The 25,413-nt window shown below is 36.5% G+C and overlaps 2 protein-coding genes across 7 annotated transcripts in view; one reads left to right on the top strand and one right to left on the bottom strand.

The window, feature by feature from the left end:
* BTG4 (BTG anti-proliferation factor 4) overlaps nt 1-25,413 on the bottom strand; it is a 112,468-nt gene that overhangs the window by 20,118 nt on the left and 66,937 nt on the right. The window lies entirely within an intron of this gene.
* Nucleotides 25-25,234, top strand: C12H11orf88 (chromosome 12 C11orf88 homolog). Of its 3 annotated transcripts, none has more exons than XM_017948955.1 (7): nt 25-273; nt 790-831; nt 1,319-1,389; nt 16,380-16,454; nt 21,974-22,033; nt 22,631-22,683; nt 24,973-25,234. In XM_017948955.1, exons 1-7 carry the CDS (start codon nt 48-50, stop codon nt 25,028-25,030), a joined length of 585 nt encoding a protein of 194 aa, XP_017804444.1. In that variant the 5' UTR covers nt 25-47; the 3' UTR covers nt 25,031-25,234. The 3 variants fall into 3 exon arrangements, with proteins under 3 accessions (XP_017804444.1, XP_017804445.1, XP_003910723.1); XM_017948956.3 differs by lacking the exon at nt 24,973-25,234 and adding an exon at nt 23,537-23,625; XM_003910674.2 differs by lacking the exon at nt 16,380-16,454.

The following is a 25,413-nucleotide window of genomic DNA, read 5'->3' as shown; positions in this document are numbered from 1 at the left end:
GGGCTGGGGGAGGGGCGAGTACGCTTGGAGGAGCGTCCTCAGTTGCCATGGAAACGGGACCCAGCGAAGAACCTAGCGGCCGAAAGGAGTCCCAGGAAATTTGCCCCCCGGGATTACTGGTATTTGCCGGCTCCTCAGAACAAGATGCCAACTTGGCTAAGCAGTTCTGGATCTCGGCGTCGATGTATCCCCCTAGCGAATCTCAGCTGGTGCTGCGCAGAGACAGCAGTCAGCGTCTGCCGGTGGCGCGGCGCCGGAGGAGCAGAGGGTCTGGTGAGTAGAGTAGCGGCCTCCTGTCAGTCACATCTGCCTCCACCGTAACCGGCCTGCAGATACCAGAGCCCCTTCCAGGAGAAATTGCAAGGGTATATACAAATAGTTATAGGTACATACAAATACATGTATAGTTCCTGAACCCTTCCAACAACCCTTCCACCCAAAAAGGATCAGTAGTATATTTGTTACATCTAAACACACATAAGTTTCCCTTAAATTATAGCATCTATTTGGTAAACAATATAGAATAATCTGAGGAAATGCTATTTGTTGGCTGAAAGGATAGTTTACACAGTTGAATTCAAATACACAGTTGAATTCAAACATGAAAAGCCCTGGAGAAAGATGAAGGTGGAGTCAACATTACCAATGAACTTCCTGGACCTGGAAGCCCCTAGTGAGGCCTAGAATGTGGAAACTGTTATGCAATTGTTATGGTATAAAAAAATTCAAACGCCTTTAATGTTGTGGTCTTTTCCAATGATTTCTTTACTTCCCTTTTGTATTTTTTAGAGAACAGTCACTCCTCGCAGTCTTCTCACCTTGTGAGTAACAGTAAGTACCAAGTTTTATGCCTTTCAGCATTCTGACTCCTAGGTTCATCAGAAAATAGGCAATAAGTACAAGGGTACTACTTTACACTGTGGTATAACTTTCTGAATTGCACACCTAAGTCCCTGCTCAGGGACCACCCTGTTTATCCAGAGGACAATGCCTAGATTTATTTAACAGTTTGAACAGGAATGTAGAAATTGGAATCTCTGATCCTGCAGATATTTTCTCTTTTGAGACCTTTTCTTGTCTCTGGACTAGAGCTTACTCATCATCTAAAGAGATTAGAGGTTCCCTGCAGCCATAGCTAATTCATTCAGTCTCTAATTATTTGGAAATCTGGTTTATAAAGTTTCAATACACCACATGTACTTTTGTTTACCTTCCTACTCTATGTATTCCCTTTCAACCTGTATCCAATTTTATATCAATTTTAGTATAAAATCATGATCAAATTATTTCAGATTGAATTTGACTTTATTCCGTCTAGAAAATAGAAACATCTTCGCCGAAGCCCTAAAGATACAGGAATCTGAGGAGAAAGTAAAGTATCTCCAAAAGGTAGGCCAATATTTCAGAAGATCATCTGATTGTCATTAAATGTCTAAATAATCTTGACTTTTTAAACACATGCATATTTAAAAATCTGCTACTTCTAGTGCATCAGCTTCAGCAAATTAAGGAAAACCTTTATTAGAATTTCAATTGAAAATTAAATTCTATTCAACATTGGCTATTATCAATCTCAGCAAAAGCCCAAGAATGTATAGGAACAACAGAACCAGAGAGAAACAGAAAGAGGTGGAGTCACACACTTTCCATCCAGTAAGGTCCCCAACCATATACAGTGTTCTGAGAACAGAAATAGCATGAGAGGCCAGGTGCAGTAGCACACACCTACAATCCCAGTGCTTTGGGAGACCTAGGCAGGAGGATCCCTTGAGGCCAGGAATTCAAGACCAGCCTGGGCTACATAGTAAGACCTCTATCTCTACAAAAAGAAATTTTTTTTAATTTGCCATGCCTGCCGGTGCATACCTGTAGTCCAAGCTACTTGGGAGGCTGAGGCAGAAGGATCCTTTGAGTCCAGAAATTCAAGGCTGCCGTGAGCTATGAGCTCACCACTGCACTTCAGCCTGGGCGGCAGAGTGAGACCCTGTCTTTTAAAAAAATCATAAGAACAGGAAAAATCAAATAGAATTGATTGTCTTAATAGGTCAAAATTAAATGATCAGAGGAATGAGTCTGTCATCTAGACCTGTTTTGACTAAAGGCTGGAATTAAACACATTGGTGTAGTCAAATCAGCTGAGCACACTAGTCTTTTTGGCAATATCCTTTGTTTGCTTTTCATGATACAGGCATGGCCTTTAACTCAGCAATTAATACAGTGATTTATAGAAACATTTTGTTTGATTAATGGATAAAGTACACTCCTGTAACTTTTCCTATACTGTAAAAGCAAAGATAGAGGATTCATTTTGGCTGAATATCTTTAATCATTGGACATATTGGCAAACTCTGAAAGACTTATCGGGAATTCTACATAAATTACAAAACAATGCATTTGAGTTTGTTGATCACATTAATTCACTTTGTGGACTACTGGTGATTCCCTCAAACAAATTAGGTAATTAGAAATAGTCAGCATTTTATTCTCTCTTTAGAATATTATGTACTGTATATTTATATCCAGACTATAGGGAGGGGAAAAGCCTAATTTTCAGTGAATTAAAAATCATTAAAAGTCAACTTCAGTGCTTTTGGAATTTAATTTTCATTTTATTTCATTTTAAGAAAGGATTAGAAATAAAAGGTTAAAGACAAACTATTATAATACATTTCTATCAGCTTTTGTCAAACAATAAGACAATATGATGTGAATTACCAGTGGAGGTTATGCTGATAGACTCTTAGGCTAATAATCTTAGAACTGGTTTCCTTGTCTTGGCTCCTTCTATAAATTCATATTAATTACTAAATTCCACAGATATTTATCGAGAACCTGCAAGTACTACACTAGCTGCTGGGGATCCAAAGATAAGATGTGGTCCCTGATCTCAAGGAGTATACAATCCAGTGGAGGAGACAGCCAATTAAGTCAATAATTATTATGTATTATAATATGATAGATGCATGCACATAATACTATGAGAACACATTGAGGGACATCAAAATCAGGTGTAACAAATCAAGAAAGCTTCCCAAAGGTGCTGAGTTTTAAAGGATTTATAGTTTATTAGACAAAGAATATGCAAAGCAATCCCTCACAATGTATTAGTTGTCTTCCTAAAATCCAAATACGATTGTACTAGCCCTCCTGCTTTTTTTTTCCCTATGGCTGCCCATTTCCTTTACAAGCTCAAGGCCAAACTCCTTAGCATGTTTGAATTCCTTTCCAATCCAACCCTAACCTGTCTTCTCCTACCACTCTCCCCACTTTCTCCTATGCTCTCACCCCAACTCTGTATAGTTGGATCTCAACCACATAGGCCAAGGAACACTGTTTACCCCCTTCACATATATGCTCGCAAAGTGATGAACGGGAAAAGTATATTTTTGTTATACTTAAACATGCATAGTATCTGCCAAATTCATATTAAGCCTAGTGGTTCTGCATTGCAATATAGAAGATGATTCCATTTGTTGAGAGTAGAAGACAAGAGGCCTAACAAAACAGTAAGGCAGTGGGAAAGAAAGAGAAGTTACTGAAACTGCCTTCTTAGTATATGGGGAAACTTAGTCAGTACTATCTAGTACAGTTCAATTTGAACAATGCCAAAATACAAAAAAGGCAACCAAGAGAATCCTGAAATAACGGAATGCTCTAATAGATATCCTGAGATAATATAATGTAGTATTCATAACCAATTATTGAATGTATATTAGGTACTATACACTAAACTAAGTAATTGACATACATTAACTCATATACTCCTTAAAATAGCCCATTATGATTATCACCATTTGGCCAAACAAGGCCTAAAATGATTTTCCAAAGTCCCCACAACTGGTAAGTGGCAGAGCAGATTCAAAGCCTGCAATCCTAACTCCAAAGTCCATGAAATTAATCCCATAATAGATTTGTTATATCATAATGATTGCTGACTATGGCATTGTTCAGGTATGCTGCCAAATATTCTAAAATTCAAAACTATGGTATGAATACAAACGTGAGAAACACTATTCCCAGTTCTGGAACTATAAGCTGGTTCTTCATTCTGCAGTGCACTTTCATGTATCCGCCTGAAATGTTCTTCCCCATCTACCTGCAAGGCCTAACTCAAATGCCAGCTTCCATGAAGCCTTCTCAGGGGTTACCCAGAGACTAGCAGAATAAATAGATTTCTTCTCTGTGCTCTCACAGCAAGCCACATATCCTTTCTCATAGTATTTGTACAGTCTCTGAGGTGTATTGCAGGTCATTGTGTATGTTTATCTCTTTCCTCCTAGATTACAGGCACCACAGTGTAGTAGATTTTGGAGACAACAAGATGGGTTTGGAAGCCTAACTCTGCCACTTACTATTTGTGTGACCTTGAGCAACCAGTTTAACTCCTGGGATGCTCAGCTTCCTCATATATAAAAGAGAAAATGATTTTTTAAAAATATCCACCTCATAGAGTTGATATAAGGTATGTGAGGTGCCTGGCCACAGTTTACCCTCAACGAATGCATTCTATAAAGGCAGGGGTCATGTCTTACTGGTTAACCTAGTGCCTTTTTGGTTATTGAAACTCAGTAAATCTTTGTTTATTGAATAAATAAATGCATAATTAAATGAATAAAAGAGTAAATGAAGGCCCTATATACTGATATTTCAATTTTGTTTAGCTTTTTCTGCATAGACTCATCAGGCAAATTTTTCAAGGCTGATAATCTTTACAAGAATACGCCCAAAATCTCATCTGTTAGCACATCACCTCTCTCCCTAGTTCTGCTTTATCTCATGGGTTATGGATATAATGGGAGGAAACGCGACTTCTTGTAATTATTGAAACAGAATCTGGTTTTGGATACCACTTTTTTTCTAAGTTGATAATGTTGTCTCTGCATTGCTGCCACCACCATTCTAGAATTTTTAGCTTGATGTTAGAAAATAGATGAGGATAGGGTATCTTTTTAACTAACAAAACATTTACAATGATCTATTTAAGAGAATCTTCTACATGTTTTGAACACATGCATTAATAAGTAAATTCCAGGTATAATTTTCATCTCAAATTGGGAAAAAACATTACCCATAAATTCTCTTTAAGGTTTATTCTTCCACTTTCTCCTTAAAATTAATGAAAATCTAGAATTTAATTTCTCTCCTGAAAGTACCTTTATAACCCTCTCTCCTCAATGGATATTGATTTTTCAGTTGTTACAGTTTTTTACACTTGAATATTATTCTCCATTTTGGAATATTTTCCAGGTATACATTATAACAAATGCTTTTGGTTAGTGATCAAAATGCTATTAATCACAACTGCTATTTCTGTGATGGATATCCATGGCAGGAAATCAAAAACAATTGAGCCTGTCAGGATTAAATGGCTTACTATGTCCATAAAGGAAACCTCACAGCACTGCACTGGACCATTATTCTTCCTTTGAGAGTTCTAAAGTAGTCCGAAAACATTATAATAAGTGGATAGTCAGCTAATTCTTTGAAATCATAAAACTAATTTGCTTTTTAGTTTTGCCACCTTTAAGAAAGCTCTTTAGCTGATTATCTCTTTATGAAAAGAATTATAAATAATTCATTGCTGGGAGAAGGAAGAAGAGGTCAGAGCAGTATTTGAAGGCATATGTGTAAATGACATATTTGGAAATGATCTATAATCATAGTTTTAACATGAATGAATATAAACCAAAGGTTTTTACAGGGAAAATATGCAATCTGCAGAACAACATCCCAGGCATGCTCCTTATTTGGGAATGGGGTTTTAATCTGTTCTATTACACTTTCTACACAACCAATAATGTCCATAGTATAAGTCTTCCTCAAAAGTTTGTTATATGGCACTTCCTTGAACCAGAAGCAAGTTATGCTATGATGAGAACATTACAGTAGTCCTCCTTCCCATGATTTCACTTTGCTTGGTTTCAGTCAACCATGATTCAAAAATATTAAATGAAAAATTCTTGAAATAAGTAATCCATAAGTTTTAAATTGTTTGCCATTCTGAGAGTGTGATGAAATCCTGTGCCATCCCACTTGGGATGTGAATCATCCCTTGGTCCAGTGGATCCATGCTGTAAACACTACATGCCTGTTAGTGACTTAGTAACCGAGAGAGAGATCACATTCACATAACTTTTATTACAGTATATTGTTATGTGCTCTGTTTTATTATTAGTTATTATTCTTAATCTCTTACTGCATCTAATTTACAAATTAAACTTTATCATAGGTAGTATATATAAGGGAAAACATAGTATACCTAGGATTCGGTACCATCTGCAGTTGCAGGCAACCACTGAGGGTCTTGGAATCCCATCTACCAGCATTGCCCTTTAAATGAAATTCATGCTGCAGCCATTTTGAACTACAAGTGTGTAGTTCCAAGAACCCAACAAAGTGTTTCATTTTTCTGTGACATTGAACCTACAGTTTCTTCTGCCTGGAAATGCCTTTCTCCCATTTCTTCCCACTTAGCTAATACCTACTTGTATTGAACTGTAATCTGTATTCTCAGAAGGAAAAAAAAAAAATCTTAGAACTTCAAAAGGTTGTATTTTTAGACACTGAGTCATGAAAGTGGAAAACTTTTTAACATTATCAACTGTTGGATTATCACTTTCAAAGAAGTGAAAGGGATACTTTGAAGCATTATAAGTCAACTTCAGAGAACCAAAGCAAAAATGTAGGGAATTTCCTCAGTGTCATTGCCAAGATGCTCAGATAAAAGAAAATCCTCTTTTGTGTCAAAATGATAGGGATTGACTTCCGAGACAAACCTAAAATTTCTCAGTAAGTGTTACCTGGCTTTTAGTTTTGCTTTCCCACCCTAATATAATATTTATAAAATTCCTTTTCCTCCATAAAAGAAATACCAATAGGAAGTGGTGGATTTTCCCTTCACCAATAAAGGATGTTTAGTCATTTAAATTCTTGTTCTTCTCTTCCTAATTTGTCAAAGCATTCAAGTGGAAGAGTCATAAAAACAGACTGTGCATTTATAGTAACAAGCAAATATTTTGATAGTAAATGATAATTAAAAGATTATATTAATGTACATATGTTTTATGCTTTTATATCATCCATAAGTACCACTTTGTTTTCAAAAGTTATTCAGTGTTGGGGAACATTTTCAGTCGACAGATGAGGTTCCCCTCTAAATCTTCTTTAGTAACATCTACAGTCTGTAAAATCATAATTAGGAAAGGAATGAGATGTGGAATCAAATAGCTGAATTTGGCTACTCTGGGCACACTGCCTATGTGGTAGCCCTGCTCTGCAAAGAGTAGTTAAAAAAAAAATTTTTTTTTTGCTGAATTCATTTGTCCCATATAGACCCAGCCTCAGAGTTCTATAGGGACATGCCCCAAATGCATCTCTTCCTCTTTTTTCCAGAGATCTGTGTATTATATCTTCTATACATTTCACCTTAAGAACAAAATGAAAAACACTTTAAACGCTGAGCTAATATTGGGCAAGGATCCACATTTATTATCTGTTCATAAAAACATAATTAAATGAAACTATTAAATGCAAAATGAAGCAAAAAAGGATCATGTACATTTTTCCTTTTTTAAATTAATGCAGAACTATCTATTTGGTTCCACTTACATGAATCCTTATTGTTCAAATTAGTAAACACTTTATAAGCAGCAGGGCAAATCAAATCGAGTTTATTGAAGAACTGGAATGAGTCTGTGGATCTGGTAACTCAGAGAATAACCATGACACATCTGAAATTAAAGCCATTATCCACCCTTGTACTTTGCCTCTATCTAAGGCAAGATGAAAACGTTCTTAGGCAATTATATCAGAGCTAGATAATAAATGATTGATGTATCTATATTTACTTCACTTTATCATTTTCTGTGATAATGTATTCTAGTCACATAAAGTGTGGTCAAGAAAGCCTCAGAGTCTGATGATATAGTCATTTGTCCAGTTCACTCTTGAAATTGAACAGTTCCCAAGCCACTGTATTGGCAATATAGTAAGACCCTCATTATTCATGGATTCCTTATGTGCAAATTTGCCTACTAGCTATAGTTTATTCACAGCCCCAAAATCAATACCCATGGCACTTGCATGGTCATTTGCATACATGCGGAAAGTGGTTAAAAAAAAAAAAAAAAAAAAAAATCGAAGCCAGGCACGGTGGCTCATGCCTGTAATCCCAGTACTTTGGGAGGCCAAGGCAGGCGGATCACCTGAGGTCAGGAGTTCGAGACCAGCCTGACCAACATGGTGAAACCCTGTCTCTACTAAAAATACAAAATTAGCCAGGTGTGGTGGCATATGCCTGTAATCCCAGCTACTCAGGAGGCTGAGGCAGGAGAATCGCTTGAGCCCGGGAGGCGGAGGTTGCAGTGAGCCGACATCACGCCATTTAGCCTAGGCAACAAGAGCGAGACTCCATCTCAAAAAAAAATTTTTTGAGTTGCTCAACACACAACGTTCACAGCTGAGGTTGAACAAGGTGATGCTTTGCCTTTGTGTTTCACTCTCATAACTCCAAACAAGAGTCTTTTTGTTATTTCATGCTAAGCGTTTTTTGTTTGTTTGTTTGTTTGTTTGGGTTTTTTTTTTTTTTTTTTGCTCTTTTTTGGTGATTTGCTGTTTAAAATGGCCTTGAAGTACTGATGTTCCTAAGTGCAAGAAGGTTGTGACGTGCCTTCTGCATAAAATATGTGCATTAGATAAGCTTTGTTCAGGCATGAGTTACAGTGCTATTATCATGAGTTTAATATTGATAAATCAACAGTATATTTTAAGGTGTCTTTAAACAGAAACATACATAAAACAAGGTTATGTATTGTTCCACTGATGAAACATTATGACCAGCAGCTGGCAGGAACCTAGGAGGAATGGTTTAGTATTCACTGATTCAGTGTTTGTGGTGACATTCTAGAACATAACTATGACAAACAATGAGAATCAACTGTACTCCTAAAACTGGTTGAATCACAGTTTAATATACCAAGACTTCCACTATCTGCCTCCTGCCATACCTCCCCAGCCTCATCTACCCACCATCCCCCTTAAGTGCAATTCATATTATAGCCATTTTGAACCACTTGTAGTTCCAAGAACCCACCAAGGAGTTCTGTGACATTAAACCTACAGTTTCTTCTGCCTGAAATGCCTTTCTCCCATTTCTTCCCATTTAGCTAATACCTACAATTAGCTGTTTACAGTTCAATAGTCATAGTCAAGCCTTTTCTCACCCTCACATATCTCCAAGTCTGATATAAATGCCTCTTTCTTTAATTCTGTAGGACCCCAGGCATCCCCCTGTCATCATCCTTGAAATATAGTACTGTGGTGTCATTGATCTGTTTCTCCTGTAGCTTCCAAAGTTCCTTAAGGCGAAGGACCATGGGTTTTTTGACATTATAGTCACAGGGCCTAACAAATAGGTGATCTCCTGACCCACCAAATAAATGTTATGAATGAATAAATGGATTATCTAACTTGTCTGCACCAAATTCTGCATGATAGCCCAGTTCCTCGAGCTACGTGTCATATGAAGTATTCATTTAATAGGAAAACTTGCAAGAATATATTAACCAAGACCCAGAGGCCTCACAGACTCATAGGTGCTGAACAGACATGCAGTCAGTTGAGCAAAAGGATGTGGGAGCAACAGACAAGAATGGAAGTACATTGTGCTCTGTAGGTCACAGAAGAAAGTCACAGTAGATGAGCAGAGCATTGCATGTTCTCCAAAGGAAGTGATTCCAGAAAAATTTGATAGAAGTTTAAAAACATCATGCCAAGGTTTAACAGCATGTAAGAGAAACCCTGCCATGGGCATTGGAATGTAGGGTCAGGAGTGGAAAATAGAGCAGAACCCCTGTCCCAGAGAATCTGGAATGCTAGACAAGAAATTGAGACGAGGAATTGGACACAGGGGACAAGATAATATTCCATATACTAGAACTTTGGTACCAAAGAGATGCTTGGCCAAAAAAGGAAGGAAAGAAAGCAGCATACTGGAAGCATATACCCTTCTCCCAACTCCAATCACATTGCTTTATGTTTGTGTCATTCCTTACTGCCATATGCAGAAAACCCACAAAGTTTAGAACTATCAATACAGGAGACAAATTGACCTAACTATGATTATTTTGACTTTCTTGGCCAAGTCAAAAAAATATTCAAAAATCTATTTACAAACAGTTGATTTTATTGTTGATATAAGCTTTGACGAATAGCTTTTTAAAGAAAATGTGCATATTTTCTTTTTCTTTTTTCTTTTTTTTATTTTTTAGACAAGGTCTCACTCTGTCACCCAGAATGAAGTGCAGTGGCATGATCATGGCTCACTGCAGCCTCAACTTTCTTGGGTTCAAGTGATTCTCCCACCTCAGCCTCAGCCTCCAAAGTTTTTGGGACTACAGGTGCACCCCACCACATCCAGCTACATTTTTTGTATTTTTTGTAGAGGGAGGGTTTTGCCATGTTGCCCAGGCTGGTCTTGAACTCTTGAGCTCAAGCAATTTGCCCACCTCAGCCTCCCAAAATGCTGACATTACAGGCGTGAGCCACCACACATAACAGGAAAATGTGCATATTTTCATTGTAACAGTAATTTAGCAATTTGTTTAAAAAAAAACCCTAAAAGTTATTTAGGATAAACTTTGAAACTTTTATTATAAAGGACACATTTTTGGAGCACTGAATAACCAAAAATAGAAAAAAGATAGTTCTTAATTATGGTTATGTTTTATATATTATCTTTGCATTCTCTGGAGTTTCTGGTCATAAATGCTGCCAATAGATAAAATAGCTGGTAGTATAAGTGTAGACATTAGTCTGTATGTGTGAAGTTGGATTGGACATTGTTTAGGTTTTACTCCAGACATGTAGGCACCCTGCACTGAAATCATGGAGCCGAGTTGAACTTTACAGAATGTTGGCCAGAAGCAACTGAAAACTCTGTAGGCTTCAAAAGAAATCTAGGCAAGTTAGAGGTCAACACTGAAAAGGCAATGTCAAGTTCAAGCAAGAAGGGCCAAGCAAAGCCACAAACAGTAAAATGAATCATGGGCCCAAAGGATGGGAGAATTTTACTTGGAAGAATTGTGCAAGATTCATTCAACAAATATTTATTGAGCACTTCTATGTGCCTGGCACTGTGCTAGGCACTGGAGTACAATGATGAACAACAACAAAACATGTTTTAACCCATTTCCCATTTAGAAAATAAAAGTGCAGCTCGCTGCCAGCACAGTGTTCTCGGGGCAAATGGGAAATGGGTCAAAGATATGAACTCTGCCCTTATATGAAATTTGGAGTCTAATCAGGGAGAGAAATATTTCTGAAAGAATTACAGTGATGTTAGGATAATTTAATAGGGTGGTATTGATCCAATCAAGGGAATCAGGGAGGATTTCTACAAAGATTAACCAGACTAAGATTTCAAGGAAGAACAGGCATTAACTAGGTCAGAAAGACAGGGTGGAGGGAACATTGGAAGAGCATTCCAGACAGCGAAAACAGCACGTGCAAAGCCCCTCTGCTGGGAACAGGCACCGCGCATGTCAAAAGCTGAATGGCTAATGCGGTAATGTGGGAGGAAGGTTGGGCTCCAGTAAGAACAGTAAGAAGACACTGAAGGGTTTAAATTGGGGAATGAGAATATCACATTTGCTTGAGAAAGATCAGCAGATTGTAATATGGAGAATGTATTGAAAGTGGCCAGAGCAGAAGTGGAAAAACGACTGGTGGCCATCACAAAACTTCAGTCGGGAGGTGATGCGATGTGATTTAGGATCATGCAGGTAGATGAGAAAGACCAGATAGATTGAAGGGATAGTTAGGAAGTAAAATAACTAGTAATTAGGGTTATATACTAGATATGGAAGGTGAGGTACAGCAAAGTATCAAAGATAACTCAGTTTTCTAGCGGCTTGTATAACAGGATGGGTAATGTCATTCTCTGAAACAAGAAACATTAGATGAAGATCAGGTTTGGGGGTTTGTAGGGGAGGGACTACAAGTTTAGTTTAGGCTTATCTAGTTTGAGATGCCTTTGAGAAAAGCAGGTGAACTGTCAGGCCTGTGAATATATGGGTTAGAAACTCAAAGAAGAAGTACGAGCCAGAGAAGAAGTTTGAGGTGATCTGTGTGGGGAATCCCTAACCTCTCCTTCTTAAGTCCTTATGGGCAGAATAGGAAAGACATATCTGAAAGATGAGGTCAGTATCATTCACCCACTCATCATGTCTGTATAACCAGCAACAATGAAAATCTTCAAGACTCAGTAGTCTTTGCCAAGGAAGAGCTTTGATAATTATTGCAAACTGAATCATCAATAACATATAATTCAATCATATAGAGTTATCCTCAATATATGTATACTTTGTTGAATTTTAAAATGCAGTGTTCGTTTTATGCTCATATTTTCTCAATATTAAAATACAAATCTCACTTATTACTTTTTTAAGATAAGTACCTTTTAAAGCAATATTAAAGCAGTTTTTAAAATCACTTATACTTCTGCTCTGCATGCATTTTGTCTGTGCATAAATGTTTTAAAATCTACATTCTTCAGGCAATTATTATTGGTAAAATATATGTAACAGAACTAAGAAAATATATGTAACAGAACCAAGAAAATACACATTTTTTTCTCACAACAGATAAATTCATACTTGATTGAAATCTGCATTTAAGAAAAATTGTATCGACTCCCTCTTATGTAATGACTAATTTTTTTCTCATTTTAGTAAGTTGTTATTTTTCAAATGAAAAGTATATATGTCAGACCTAGGAACTGAGCCAAGATCAAGCAATTTCCAGGAGGTATAGAAAGGTGCTTAGATCTGCATCTTTTTCCTGCAAGTGAGCATTCTTCCTTTCTCTGATTAATAACCCTCTAACATCTTCCATCCACTCCCATAGATTACTATAGTTAGGTCTATCTTTTAAAATCAGATTATACTGGAGAAAGCCTTCTCACTGATTATTCAGCCTGTCTTTTAAAGCACATAGTAGATAATTTGAGGTCCAACAGTTCTGTATCTTATTATTAGAGTAGATATAAATTTCCTATATGGTAGTTGTAGAATCAACATAGCAGATCTCAGTTAATAAGCACAGGGAATGGTAGTAAATTCATAGAGTCAATTCGTAGTTGAAGCATTCTGTTATCAAAATCAGCAAGCCAAGGTGCATACTGCTTTTTGAAACCATGCCCAAATGTGAGACTTTTTAAAACAATAAATGGATAAAAACCTTACGTCAATCATAATTCTCACCTTCCTCATGATTACATTTGTAACATAAAAATGAAATGGAACCCACTGAGGAGTCAGATTCTTTCTGAATATGAACTGAAATTCCCTAGTACACCTATAGACAGTTAACTCTCAACCGCTGGGATAGAATTAAAAATTAAGGCTAGGTATGGTGGCTTATGCCTGTAATCCCAGCACTTCAGGAGGCTGACCAAAGTGGGAGAATGGCTTGAGCCCAGGAGTTCAAGACCAGCCTAGGCAACATAGGGAGACCTCATCTCTAACCCCCCACCAAAAAAATTCATTTTTTAATTAACTAGGTGTGGTGGCATGTGCCTGTGGTCCCAGCTACTCGGGAGGCTGAGGTGGGAGGATTGCTTGAGCCCAGGAGGCAGAAGGTGGAGGTAGCAGTGAGCCCTGATCATGCCACTGCACTTCCACCTGAGTGGCAGAACAAGACCTTGTCTCAAAAAAAAAAAAAAAATTTAAATTCTGGAGCCTCAAGGAAATAAAAATCAGATAATGTTCTCAATTTCTGTCAAACCATAGAACCTCGGCTCTGCCTAGGTAATATTCTGAATTTGGAATGTAATTCCCATTTTACAATTAATTTATAATTTAAAATCCTTGCATAAATATTTCATTTACACTACGATCTTAGAAAGCTCCTCAGTTTATAAATACCACTATAATTCAACTATCTTTACCCTTTAGCCACATTTTGCAAAGAGCCACATGATACCTTTAAATAAGTAAATTAACTGTGATCAAGGCTGAGCTCAAGCTGGATTAGCTCCACCTGCTGTATTCTGATAAGCAAGCATTTTCTATGGGAATAAGAATGTTTCTGTGAGAGGAGAGAATACATTTTTCTTCTTCACCATGGTTAATAACTCATTTTTAGAGTAAAGACTGAATGAAGAAACCATTCTGTCACTGTGTGTGTGTGTGTGTGTGTGTGTGTTTGAAGTCTGTGTGTTTGAAGTGTGGCAAAAGAAGCACAGGAAATGACGTCCAACAGAACTGGAAATGAGTTTGAATCCTTGGCTCTGCCAGTTACTAGTTAGTTAAGTGACCCTGATAAAAGTTGTTCATTTTTACGTGGTTGAGTTTCTTCTACCTGTAAAGAGGTAATAATAGTAATGCCCACCTCACTGTGCTATAAAGATTAAATTAGGTAACCTATAAGGAACTCACACAACGCCCAACATCTAGTAGTTAATCAGTGAAAATTTGTTTTTATCTTCTCTGCTTCCCCCTCTTCCTTTTTTTTCAATCCTTTTTTTCAATTCAAATCATGATTGAAAAATAAAATTTTAGCAGGTTCAAAATAAGCATTAGTATTAAATGGAAATGCTTTGACTAAAAGGGTAACTCTCAAAGGATGATGACTAGATTACTAAATGCATGATCACTCAAGTATCCACATCCTGATTAAAAGACACAAGATTGGCTTGCTCATAGTGTTAAAATGAGACTCATATTATTTTCCCTTAATCATATATATATATATATATATTTTTAGATGGAGTCTCGCTCTGTTGCCCAGGCTGGAGTGCAGTGGCACGATCTTGGCTCACTGTAACCTCTGCCTTCCAGGTTCAAGTGATTCTCCTGCCTCAGCCTCCTGAGTAGCTAGGACTGCAGGTGTGCACCACCATGCCCAGTTAATTTTGTATTTTTAGTAGAGACAGGGTTTCACCATGTTGGCCAGGATGGTCTCGATCACCTGACCTTGTGATCCACCCACCTCAGCCTCCCAAAGTGCTGGGATTACAGGCATGAGCCACCGCGCCTGGCCCCCTTAATCATATCTTTAGTTATTGCCTGCAAAAAGAAAAATTACCACTGAAGTTATATTTTGAAATTTCAAACACAGAGCAGAAATGTGTGGGCAAAGTTAATTAACCCTTTGTAGGTAAATAAAAAGTAATTAAATTTATCATGATGCCTCCCTCAACAAGTGTAGATTAAAAGGTGAACGTCATAATGATTCTGAAAGTCTAGAAGTGGTCTCAAATATAACCCCATCGGAAATCAACTGGGAAAGGAATTTTCAACCATTTACTTGCTTTACAACACTTGTCAGAAACCTATGAAAAGGCTAAATTACTGAAGCTGAGGCACTATTGGAAGTGATGAGTAATACAGTGACTATACTCAAATTAACCCTAGATGAACCCAATTGATTAGTCAATGGTAATTGAAATTAGTTGAGGTGATAGAGATGGTCCTACTCTGCATAGGCCTATAGGTTTTTTGCCTGTTTCCTTTTTGTGTTTGGTAGATAAAATGGCCTATTTGTTATTTCTTAATTCTTTTGGTAAGTTTATTTTCTCTAGGAAATTTTTCATTTCATCTGTATGTTCAAATTTACTGGTGCAAAAGACTCATAGTGTTTTTAACACCTTTTTCATCTCTGCTGTAGCTCTAGTTATTACCTCTTTTCATTTCTAATCATTTGTATCTTTTTTCATAAGTAATTATGCCAAAGTATTATCTATTTTAATAGTTTTTCAAAAAAACCAACATTTAGCTTGATTGTCCTCTATCTTTTTTTTTTTTTCTAGTTATCCATAGTTGATTTTTATTACTTCTTCCTTCAACTTTGGGTTAGTTCTTTTCCTTCTAACTTCCTTCTCTTTTCACTTTGTTTCTTAACTTTCCACTTTCTTTCCTAATATACAAATTTAAAACTATAAATATACCTCAATGTTCTATTTAGCTACATTCATAAGCTATATAGTATTTTCATTATTATTCCATTTTAAGTATTTTACATTTCTATTCAGATTTCTAATTTGTCCTATTAATTATTTAGAAGTATGCTTTTTAATTTTCAGTGTATGAGGTCTTTTTAACGGTTTTTATTTCTAACTTAATTATATTGAGGTAAAAAACAAAGTGCCTATCTTCCACTAAATCAAGTTCAAATAGAGATATCTTTATGTCAAGGTTCTCAATATCCCATTAACCTGTCCTACCCTTCATCTCTCTAGTCCTCAAAGCACACACCTTGATTCAGTCAAGCAAGGCTTATCACCATGATCTTCATTTATTTTTAAGTGGACTGCTATCTTCTTTTCATCCCTGTGTATAATTTTTTAAACAATTTCAATTTTTTTTTTTTTTTTTTTTTAGATTCAGGGCATACATATGCAGACTTGTTACATGGGAATACTGTGCGATGTGGGTATGAATGATCCTGTCACCCAGGTAGTGTGCATAGTACCCAATAGGTAGCTTTTCAGCCCTTGTGCCCCTCCCTTCCTAACCCCTCTAGTAGTCCTCAGCATTTATTGCTCCCATCTTTATGTCCATGTGCATCCAATGCTTAGCTCCCACTTATAAGTGAGAACATGTGGCATTTGGTTTTCTCTTCCTGCTTTATTTCATTTAGGATCATGGCCTCCAGTTGCATCCATGTTGTTGCAATGGACATGCTTTTGATTCTTTTTATGGTTGTATAGTATTCCATAGTGTATATGTACCACATTTCCATTATCCAGTCCACTGTTGATGAGGACCTAGCTTGATTCCATGCCTTTGTGCATAATGTTTGTTATAATCATTTTAACCTAGCCCACAGCTTCTTTAGCTGCCTTTCTCCTTTTGATGAATTATTTTTAAGTCCATAGATTATTTATTTTGGAGCTTCTTTAAGGTCTTCTGAAATTTTTACATGTTTAAAATATCAAAACTTACATTAATATTTTAGATTTAGCAGTTGGATTTATGTAAACATCATTTCCTTTGTGTATTTTTTCACATTTTCTGATGTCTATACCATGTACATATATTGCACTTATAGTCAATGGAAAGAATTTTAAATGTTTTTAAATTCTCATTTGAGTTAAAACATTTCCCTCAGTATTTCTTAGTCTATCTTCTTAATGTTTTTTTCTCTCCAACTATCTGCTCCTCTCCCTACATAATATTTTTGAGAACTAACTGCATGCACTAAATGTATTTTGTGTGCATTGCGTCTTACGCACATTCTTATTTAATCCTGAGAATAATTCTGTTGAAAGCACTATGATTGCCTCCATTTTACAGATGAGGAAGCTGAAGCTGGAACGTGACTTTTTCAAGGTCACACATCTAAACTATAGTATAAGGGTTTGAACTCAGGTCCATCTGACAGTGGAGCCAAGGGGTTTAACTACTATCTCATACTGATTTCAAGAGTTCTTTGATTCTTTATGTGTTGAGATGATTGCCAAGTATCTAAGCAAAGAACTGATCCTGGAATCAATTCAATACTCTTGTAAGACATTTTTTATATTATATTCAGTAATTCAGCTTTCATACTATGGTAATCAAGAGAAAATTTCTTCTGGCTATGTAGACAGATAATCAGAGAAAAACACTGCCTCTTTTTTTTTTTTGAGACGGAGTCTCACTGTCACCCATGCTGGAGTGCAGTGGCACAATCTTGGCTCACTGCACCCTCTGCCTCCCAGGTTCAAGCAATTCTTCTGCCTCCGCCTCCCGAGTAGCTGGGATTACAGGCAAGCACCACGAAGCCCAGCTAATTTTTGTATTTTTAGTAGAGACAGGGTTTCACCATATTGGCCAGGAATGGTCTCAAACTCCTGATCTCATGATCCTCTTGCCTCAGTCTCCCAAAGTGCTGAGATTACAGGTGTGAGCCACCACACCTGGCCCCTCGTGTTATTTTTGATGAATGTTTCCGTCTAAAAATTTCAATCATAGTCCAAGAAAGAAATGCAGTTTGCATGTGGGAACCATGTCTTGAGAAGAAAGGGCCTTTCTTCTAAAGTCTAGTGTTTATTAAGAGCTTTTTTTATCATTGAATATTAACTGAAAAGAAAGTTAGTAACACACCAGAAAATTCGTGGTCAGAAGAATTTGCACTGCATATTTAATAACAAATCATACCTTAAACATCTCTCCTTGTTTCTCCTTTCCTCCCTCAAACTGTATTCACTAACTGAACCATAGGTCACAGGTTGGATCATAAGAATTCCTTCATGCCTGTACACAAAAAGCAGACAATCTACCCTCTTCCTTCTTACTCTTTTCAAGATTTTAAAAGCACTGAAAGAAAAATTTTCTAATAATAATAGTGTTATAATAGCTACCATTTATTAAATGTTCACCATATGTCATGCATTTCATTAAGCAATTTTTATCTCCAATTTTCACAACAACCTTCCTCACAGATTAGAAATCCACAACTGGGATTGTGGATTCTTTGGTTTACCCAAGATCACAAAGCTCTAACTTAAAGATCAGTGATTACTGCATAGTTGTGGTGGGGAAAGGAGGACCAGGCGGGAGAGTTAAGCTAGAACTTGCCATTCAACACACAGCGGAACTAGGATTCAAACCAAATGTATTTGACTCCACTAATACATATTGCCACTCGAGTCATTTGGCTCTGAAAAGTCAAAAGGAGAGAACCAGACAATTTAACTCTTGAGGTGACACTAAAATTCATTAACCATCTATGAGACATTAAATGTATATGTTATATCACATCCTAATTTTCTGGAATCAATTTTATTTCACAATTTATTTTTTCAGGAATACTGTATATATAAATCATAAATAAAATATATAAATATAAGTTAATATTCAATGGTCAAAGATGTTCTATGGTCAAAGATGTTATAAATATAAATTCTGAAACCCTTGTATTAACAATTAATTAAACAATTATAAAGTCTTATAAATATAAAATTCCATTAACAAACCCAAGCAAAACACTATAATTAGAAATGAAAATTTTTTGTCAATATGAAATTAAGAAGTAAGTTATGCTTCCTTACTAATAATATAAGTTATAAGGATCTTCTCTTACCACCGAATTGTATTTAGCTTTCCTGGCAGAGATTTCCTGGAATATTCCACAATGTTTTTGCTTAGATAACATAATTGTTTACACTAGTTTTGTTATTTATTTCCAGGAAACATGTCCAGGAGGCAGAAATCAGATCATTTTTGAAATATTTGTTTCTGGTGTATTATGTGATATGTGATATTTAAGTATCAAAGTCATTTATAATAAAAAAGAACTTGAAGTCAAGGAAAAAAATGAATGAATATATTTGTTATTCTACTATTATTTTTGAATCTTGTAACTAAATGTTTGTCTTTTTATATTAGAAGCACAGGACAATATAACTTGTCCATGATTTCCCAATAGTGACACAGAAAATAATCATATAATTTTGTTCACAGGGGATTTTTTAAAACTAAATCTACCCACTGTTTAATTTCACTTTCCAAAACTTTTTGTGTTTTGCTTAGGCCAGTAATTGTGGATTACACAGTACAATGATTGCATTCATACATCATGACTCAATCAATTCAACAAAAATTCATTGAGTATCACATACAAAGCACTGCTAAGCTCTAAGGAAGGATAAAGAGATGAGTAAGATTCTGAAAGAGACATGATAGCAACTAAGAGATAAAGCAGAAGTAAGATCAATACCATAATAAAGGTATAAAGTGCTACGTAATCACAGTATGAGAGCAATTAATACTGATTGAATACATGTGTAATGGAAAAGTTGGAAAAGAAACTAACATTGAATACCTCATTGAAAATATCCCAGGTCTTTACGGACATTATTTTATTCAATCTATGCAAGTTGACAGATATTGTGAAACAGTTTTCAAATGTACTCTGAATATTTTTCTTTCAGTAACTGTGATATATGTTGCTTAAAACTCAAGTAAAATGTAGAAATCCTATCTCAAAATACATAAAATTAAAACTTTGTAGGCTTATAAAAGGCAAGCTTCATACCACTTAAACAGAATGATGCAAAGCCAAAGCACCCAGTTCACCAGCCCAGATACTGATTACAGCTGCCCGGCGAGGGCCCCTGCTCTGTGTGTCTTGATGGATCATGCCTGAGGTTTCTAGCTTCTTTGGCAGATGAGCCATCAGGACTGGGGAACTGCCCTGAAGAAGTACTTAGCCACCCAGCAGCTTCTGGGGCTTTGCACACGCTGTTTCCTCTGCCTTAAAAGCTTTCTTCCCCATCTTGTCTCCATCATTATCTGACGACTACCACTTTCGGGTCTAAAGCATAGACATCACCTCCTCTGGGACATCTTCTGAGTCCCCACCCCTACTCTTAATTAAGTGTCCTTGATCTTCAGTTCATTCATTGTACCCTATATTAACCCCAGATAGCACACTTGAAACTATTTACTTGTCTTCTGCTACGTAAGTCTGCAGTCACCTTGCAGGCAGAAACTGTGTTATGTTCAGCCACTAACACATAATGTTACCTCATAGGCGCTTACTACGGGTTGAAATATGCCCCCCACATGCAAAAATTACACTGATGTTCTAACCAGCAGTACCTCAGAATGTGACCTTTGGGTCTTTGCAGATGAAATTAGTAAGATGAGGCCATAGTGGAGTAGGTTGTGCGCCTAATCCAGTCTGACTGGAGTCCTCATAAGACGATTGCCACGTGAAGACGGAGACACAGAGAGAATGCCATGTGACAACAAAGGCTAAGATTGGAGTTATGCAAGCCAAGGAATGCCACAGCTTGCCAGCAAACCACCAGAAACTAGAAAGAAGCAAAGAAACCCTATAGGTTTCAGAGGGAGCACAACCCTACCAATACCTTGATTTCGGACTTCTAGTTTCCCGAACTGTGAGACAATAAATATTGTTTTAAGCCATGCAGTGTGTGGTACTTTGTTACAGCGGCCCTGGGAAAGTACTCAATAAATTTAGGTAGATGACAGAATCTGCACCAGGCTATGACAAATCTGTGTCTATTCTCACTTCTTACTTCTTTCTTGCAACTTGATCTAAACAGAATTTCTTTGATTTTATCTGGCCATTTGAAGTTACAAGTTTTATTTGTTTGATGTTAGATTACCAGGCTTTTCTTTTGTTCTCATATACACCAGAGGTGATTTTCTGCCTGGCTATCTCCAAAACTTAATATAGATGAATTCTACGAAAAAAATAGAACCTATATTTGCCTATTTTTATAGTTTATATATTGATAAATCTTCATGCCTGCACTAAGTTAGTTTTTTGCACTTAGGTAAACTCACCTGAGAATGGGCAGGTCTCAATATCTAAGCTAGAAACAGGAGAAATGAAAGAATAAAGCTTTGTTGCCCTATGCAAGCAGCATGCTGTTTGAGCTTGCTAATGCTGCTTCTTGCCACCATTAGTGGCAATTTAGTGTGATGGTCAATCGCTTGAACTTTGTTTCTAAATGGAGCTAGGATCAAATCTGGTTCTGCCACTTAATAGCTTGGGTAAGTTATTTAACCTTACTAAGCTTCAGTTTCCTCACCTATACAATGGAGTAATAGTACTGTCAAACTTCTGAGTTGTTATAAGAAAATAATGACATAATGTCTATAAAGCTGTTATCATAGCTCATGTGGAAAGGTCTTAATAAATATTCGTTATTTTTAAAAAGTTAGTTATTATTAGGTGGGAAGAAACCCTCCATTTAGGGTCAATTATGTAAAGCAGCATTTTATTATTTTACAATAAAATTTTACAGCATTTTAATATTTTACAAAAGCATTTTGTAAAGCAGCATTGTCTTGAATAAAAACAGGATTTTGGCACAAACAAAAACATATAAATATATCTTGGGAAAAATATTTTAAAATTCTGCCAATACAAGATGAAAATGGAAGAATTCTACCTTCCATAGGCATAAGTCTTCATTATTGAGTCAAGATACCCACTTTTTTCTTTCTTTAAACAGGCTAAAACAAGAGAAGAGATTCTCCAACTCTTAAGAAAACAAAGAGAAGAAAGGATCTCGGTGAGACCAATAGTGAGGCATTTGGATAATCTATCTCAAGGGATGAACTGTGGCAAATTTGCAGAGGTTTTATAGATTGAACCCTTAAATCTAGCTAGCTATAGTCCAGAGCCATCGATATACCAGAGTGGAGCAAGGTACAGACATCAGATAATTTGGCAATCGTTGATAAATCAAAACTGTCTCCAGAGTTTGCAGCCCTCCTGGCATAAGAAATGAGGTATTATTGTCAGTGGAGTTTATTGTTCACATATTATAAAGCTGTAAGATATTAACATGGGTTATTTTGGTGCTAATATTTGTTTACAATGATTGAGCTTGCCTAGATCATACAAAAATAAATGTTAAATGAAGAGACACAAACCTAGTAAAAATAGTAATAGCATCTTGTAAACTTGTGGATGTACAAAACACACAGTCCTAAATAAACCCCAAACTCCCTAATGTGCAACATTTCTGACCCCACCGTTTCCGGATTTAAGAAGCTAGTCTATAAACTCTGATGATTTTACCTCAGCTTTTTTTCAAGTGAGTGAATTGCAGTCAGTGCAAGAAGTAAAATTTTACCTTTTTGATTTTTGTTTTGTTTTGTTTCAGAAAGAACTGATTTCCCTTCCTTATAAACCAAAAGCCAAAGAACACGAAGCAAAGTAAGTTGACTTCTGTCAAAAATATTCTCTCACCTTTTAACTTACTGTGTAGGGAAGCGCTTCTTTTTTCTTACTTTGCCACTTACCCTTAAATCTTCTAGAAACCCACCCCCGTATATTACAGATTTCTTGCCTTGAAAAAACTTTCTTCTCTGCATAGCTATTAAAGCCTGTGTACGAACTTGTCAGTCTGTGGAATATACAAGCATAAGTTAGTGCAAAACGGAAAGCAGCTCAGCCTTGAAGCTCTGTGCACATTCTCTGTCCCTCCCTTACCATCCTGGGCTATATAGCCACCAACCGTCATGCCCTCCTGACTCCACTATCCCCTATCCACACCTGGCCCACTTCTTTAGTGAATCAGCAGGTGTTTGTAGTTCACCAGCTCTGAGTGGGCTAAGGTTGCTAAAACTAAGTTCATGTAGCAAACTCTCAATGATGAGGGAGTAGCCTTATCTCTGGAATAATGTTAGAGCAGGACTAGGACAGTTTAAGTCTAGAAGAGTTTAAAGGAAATAAGCAAGCAATAGTTAATCACTAACGCACCCCTAATAAGAAATCTCTCCATTTTTGTATTATGACTAAAAACCAATGTGGCTAACTCAACATTAATTTGACAAATATTCATTTTCATACTACATTCAGGGAGAAACAGTTAGAAAGTTATAGAATTTTGATATTTCTCTCATTGGTATTGAGGCTGTCTTTAATGTTATCAAAGTAATACCCTTAAAGAAGAAAGTATATGTCCACACTAATTTTTTAAACTTCCGGAAAAAAAATAAAAAGATCATTTCATCACCTAGCTATATTATCTACACAATGCGCAGCAACCTAATTTCTCACTTTTTAGCCAGACGATTTGACTCAGCTTCTACAGATGAAGCAAAACTAGCCCAATCAAGAGTGACTTAACGATACCAATAGTGGATGAAGACTGCTACTTAAATAGCATCAATAGATATGTCTGGGTGCCTTAGATTTCTGCATGTATTTTTACAGAACCTTCCTGTTACTACCCATGTTGACCCATCTAATAATAAAACATTTCACAGCTTGGGCAGATAATTCTGTTAATAATTTAAATAATTACTTAATTCCTTTTGTAAATTAACTTTGTCCGCATCCTGAAACTTTGAATTTCATTCTATTCTGCTGTGATATCTTCTTACTATAAACTTCTTCTAGTTACTCTTTTTCTTTTTTTTTTTTTGAGATGGATTCTCACTCTGTCACCCAGGCTGGAGTGCAGTGGCGCGATCTCAGCTCACTGCAACCTCGGCCACCCAGGTTCAAGCAATTCTCCTGCCCCAGCCTCCCGAGAAGCTGGGATTACAGGCGCCTGTCACTGTACCCAGATAATTTTTGTAGTTTTAGTAGAGACAGGGTTTCACCATCTTGGCCAAGCTAATCTTGAACTCCTGCTCATGATCCACCCGCCTCAGCCTCCCAAAGTGCTGGGATTACAGGCGTGAGCCATCATGCCCGGCCTCTAGTTACTCTTTGTACATTCTTTGGGTAACTAATCATGCACTACTCTGTGCCCATATTTTATAATTATTTAACTCTTATTATTGCTTGCATTATTTAACTTTTCCCATATTTTTTGTATTGTCTGTAACTATCTTGTAAGGTCCACGAGGAATTGGGTCACCCAAAGTGCCAGCAAACTGCTTACGTGCTAGACTTCAGAAAGTATTTATAACAAAGAGTTTAGTTTAAAAATATCATGAAAGTGATGTTTGCATACTATACATTGATTTATAAACTTTAAAAACTATTCTAATTATTTTAGACACAATTGTAAAATAATTCCCTTACATACACAGATGGCCCCTTACCGTTCCTCCTTCAACAGATCTTCTTAGTATAATCCAGGTCCTCTTCTGTTAAAAAGAAGGAACCGGAAAATGTGTTCATAGAAAGGTTTTAGTGGCAATATGTTTATTATCCATCCCAGAATATTTGCATTTTAAAAGAAGTCTGAATAAATAAAACAATAGGTAATCCAAAAAACTCAATTGCCAATGATTAAATCTCAGGAGTCTGACTCTCGAATAAACAAAACACATTTAGGGTAGGAGGGCTCCTGTACCTCCAAACCACACTTCACAGTATCACAACCACTTCTCCCACATACAAGTTTATACTTGGTTGCAAAACCCAACACACAGAATCCACAACAGTGAATTTTTACTGGGAGAATTTTCGAAAGTTGTTTTCATGCTACATCATGTTCACAATGGCAGAGTTCTGTGTATTGGAACTGACTGATATTACTACCAACAGGAAAGTGGTATCAGAGTCAGATAAAGAAGGCCAAGAAGAAGTCAAAGCCTTGGACTAATTTGCTTGACACATGACAGAGGATGGCTCACTTATATCTTCACTTTGGAAACAACCTTCTCTTAGATCAGGATCATTGAGATCACTGGCAACACTATAGTAGACAAAGAAATACAAGTTAAATATGCAGATTTCCAGGAATTTTACCAGTTAGTGAATACTTGTGTTAAAATAAAGAAATAAAGGTTACGTATGCAGACTTCTATGAATTCTACCAGCTATTGAATATTTGTGTCTATTTTACTTACTGGGTACTACTGTTTGACACCACACCATACATCTCTTTCATCTTACCACATTCTCAAAGTCCTATTTATCTTGTTTTCATTTGAAGAGTATTTCCAGAATTTCTATTCTAGATCTATATTATGACTATCAGGTAAG

This window comes from Papio anubis, chromosome 12 (assembly GCF_008728515.1).
Source record: "Papio anubis isolate 15944 chromosome 12, Panubis1.0, whole genome shotgun sequence".
Taxonomy (NCBI): Eukaryota; Metazoa; Chordata; class Mammalia; order Primates; family Cercopithecidae; genus Papio; species Papio anubis.
The sequence above is the reverse complement of the archived record's forward strand: the minus strand, read 5'-3'. Positions and strand labels throughout refer to the sequence as shown.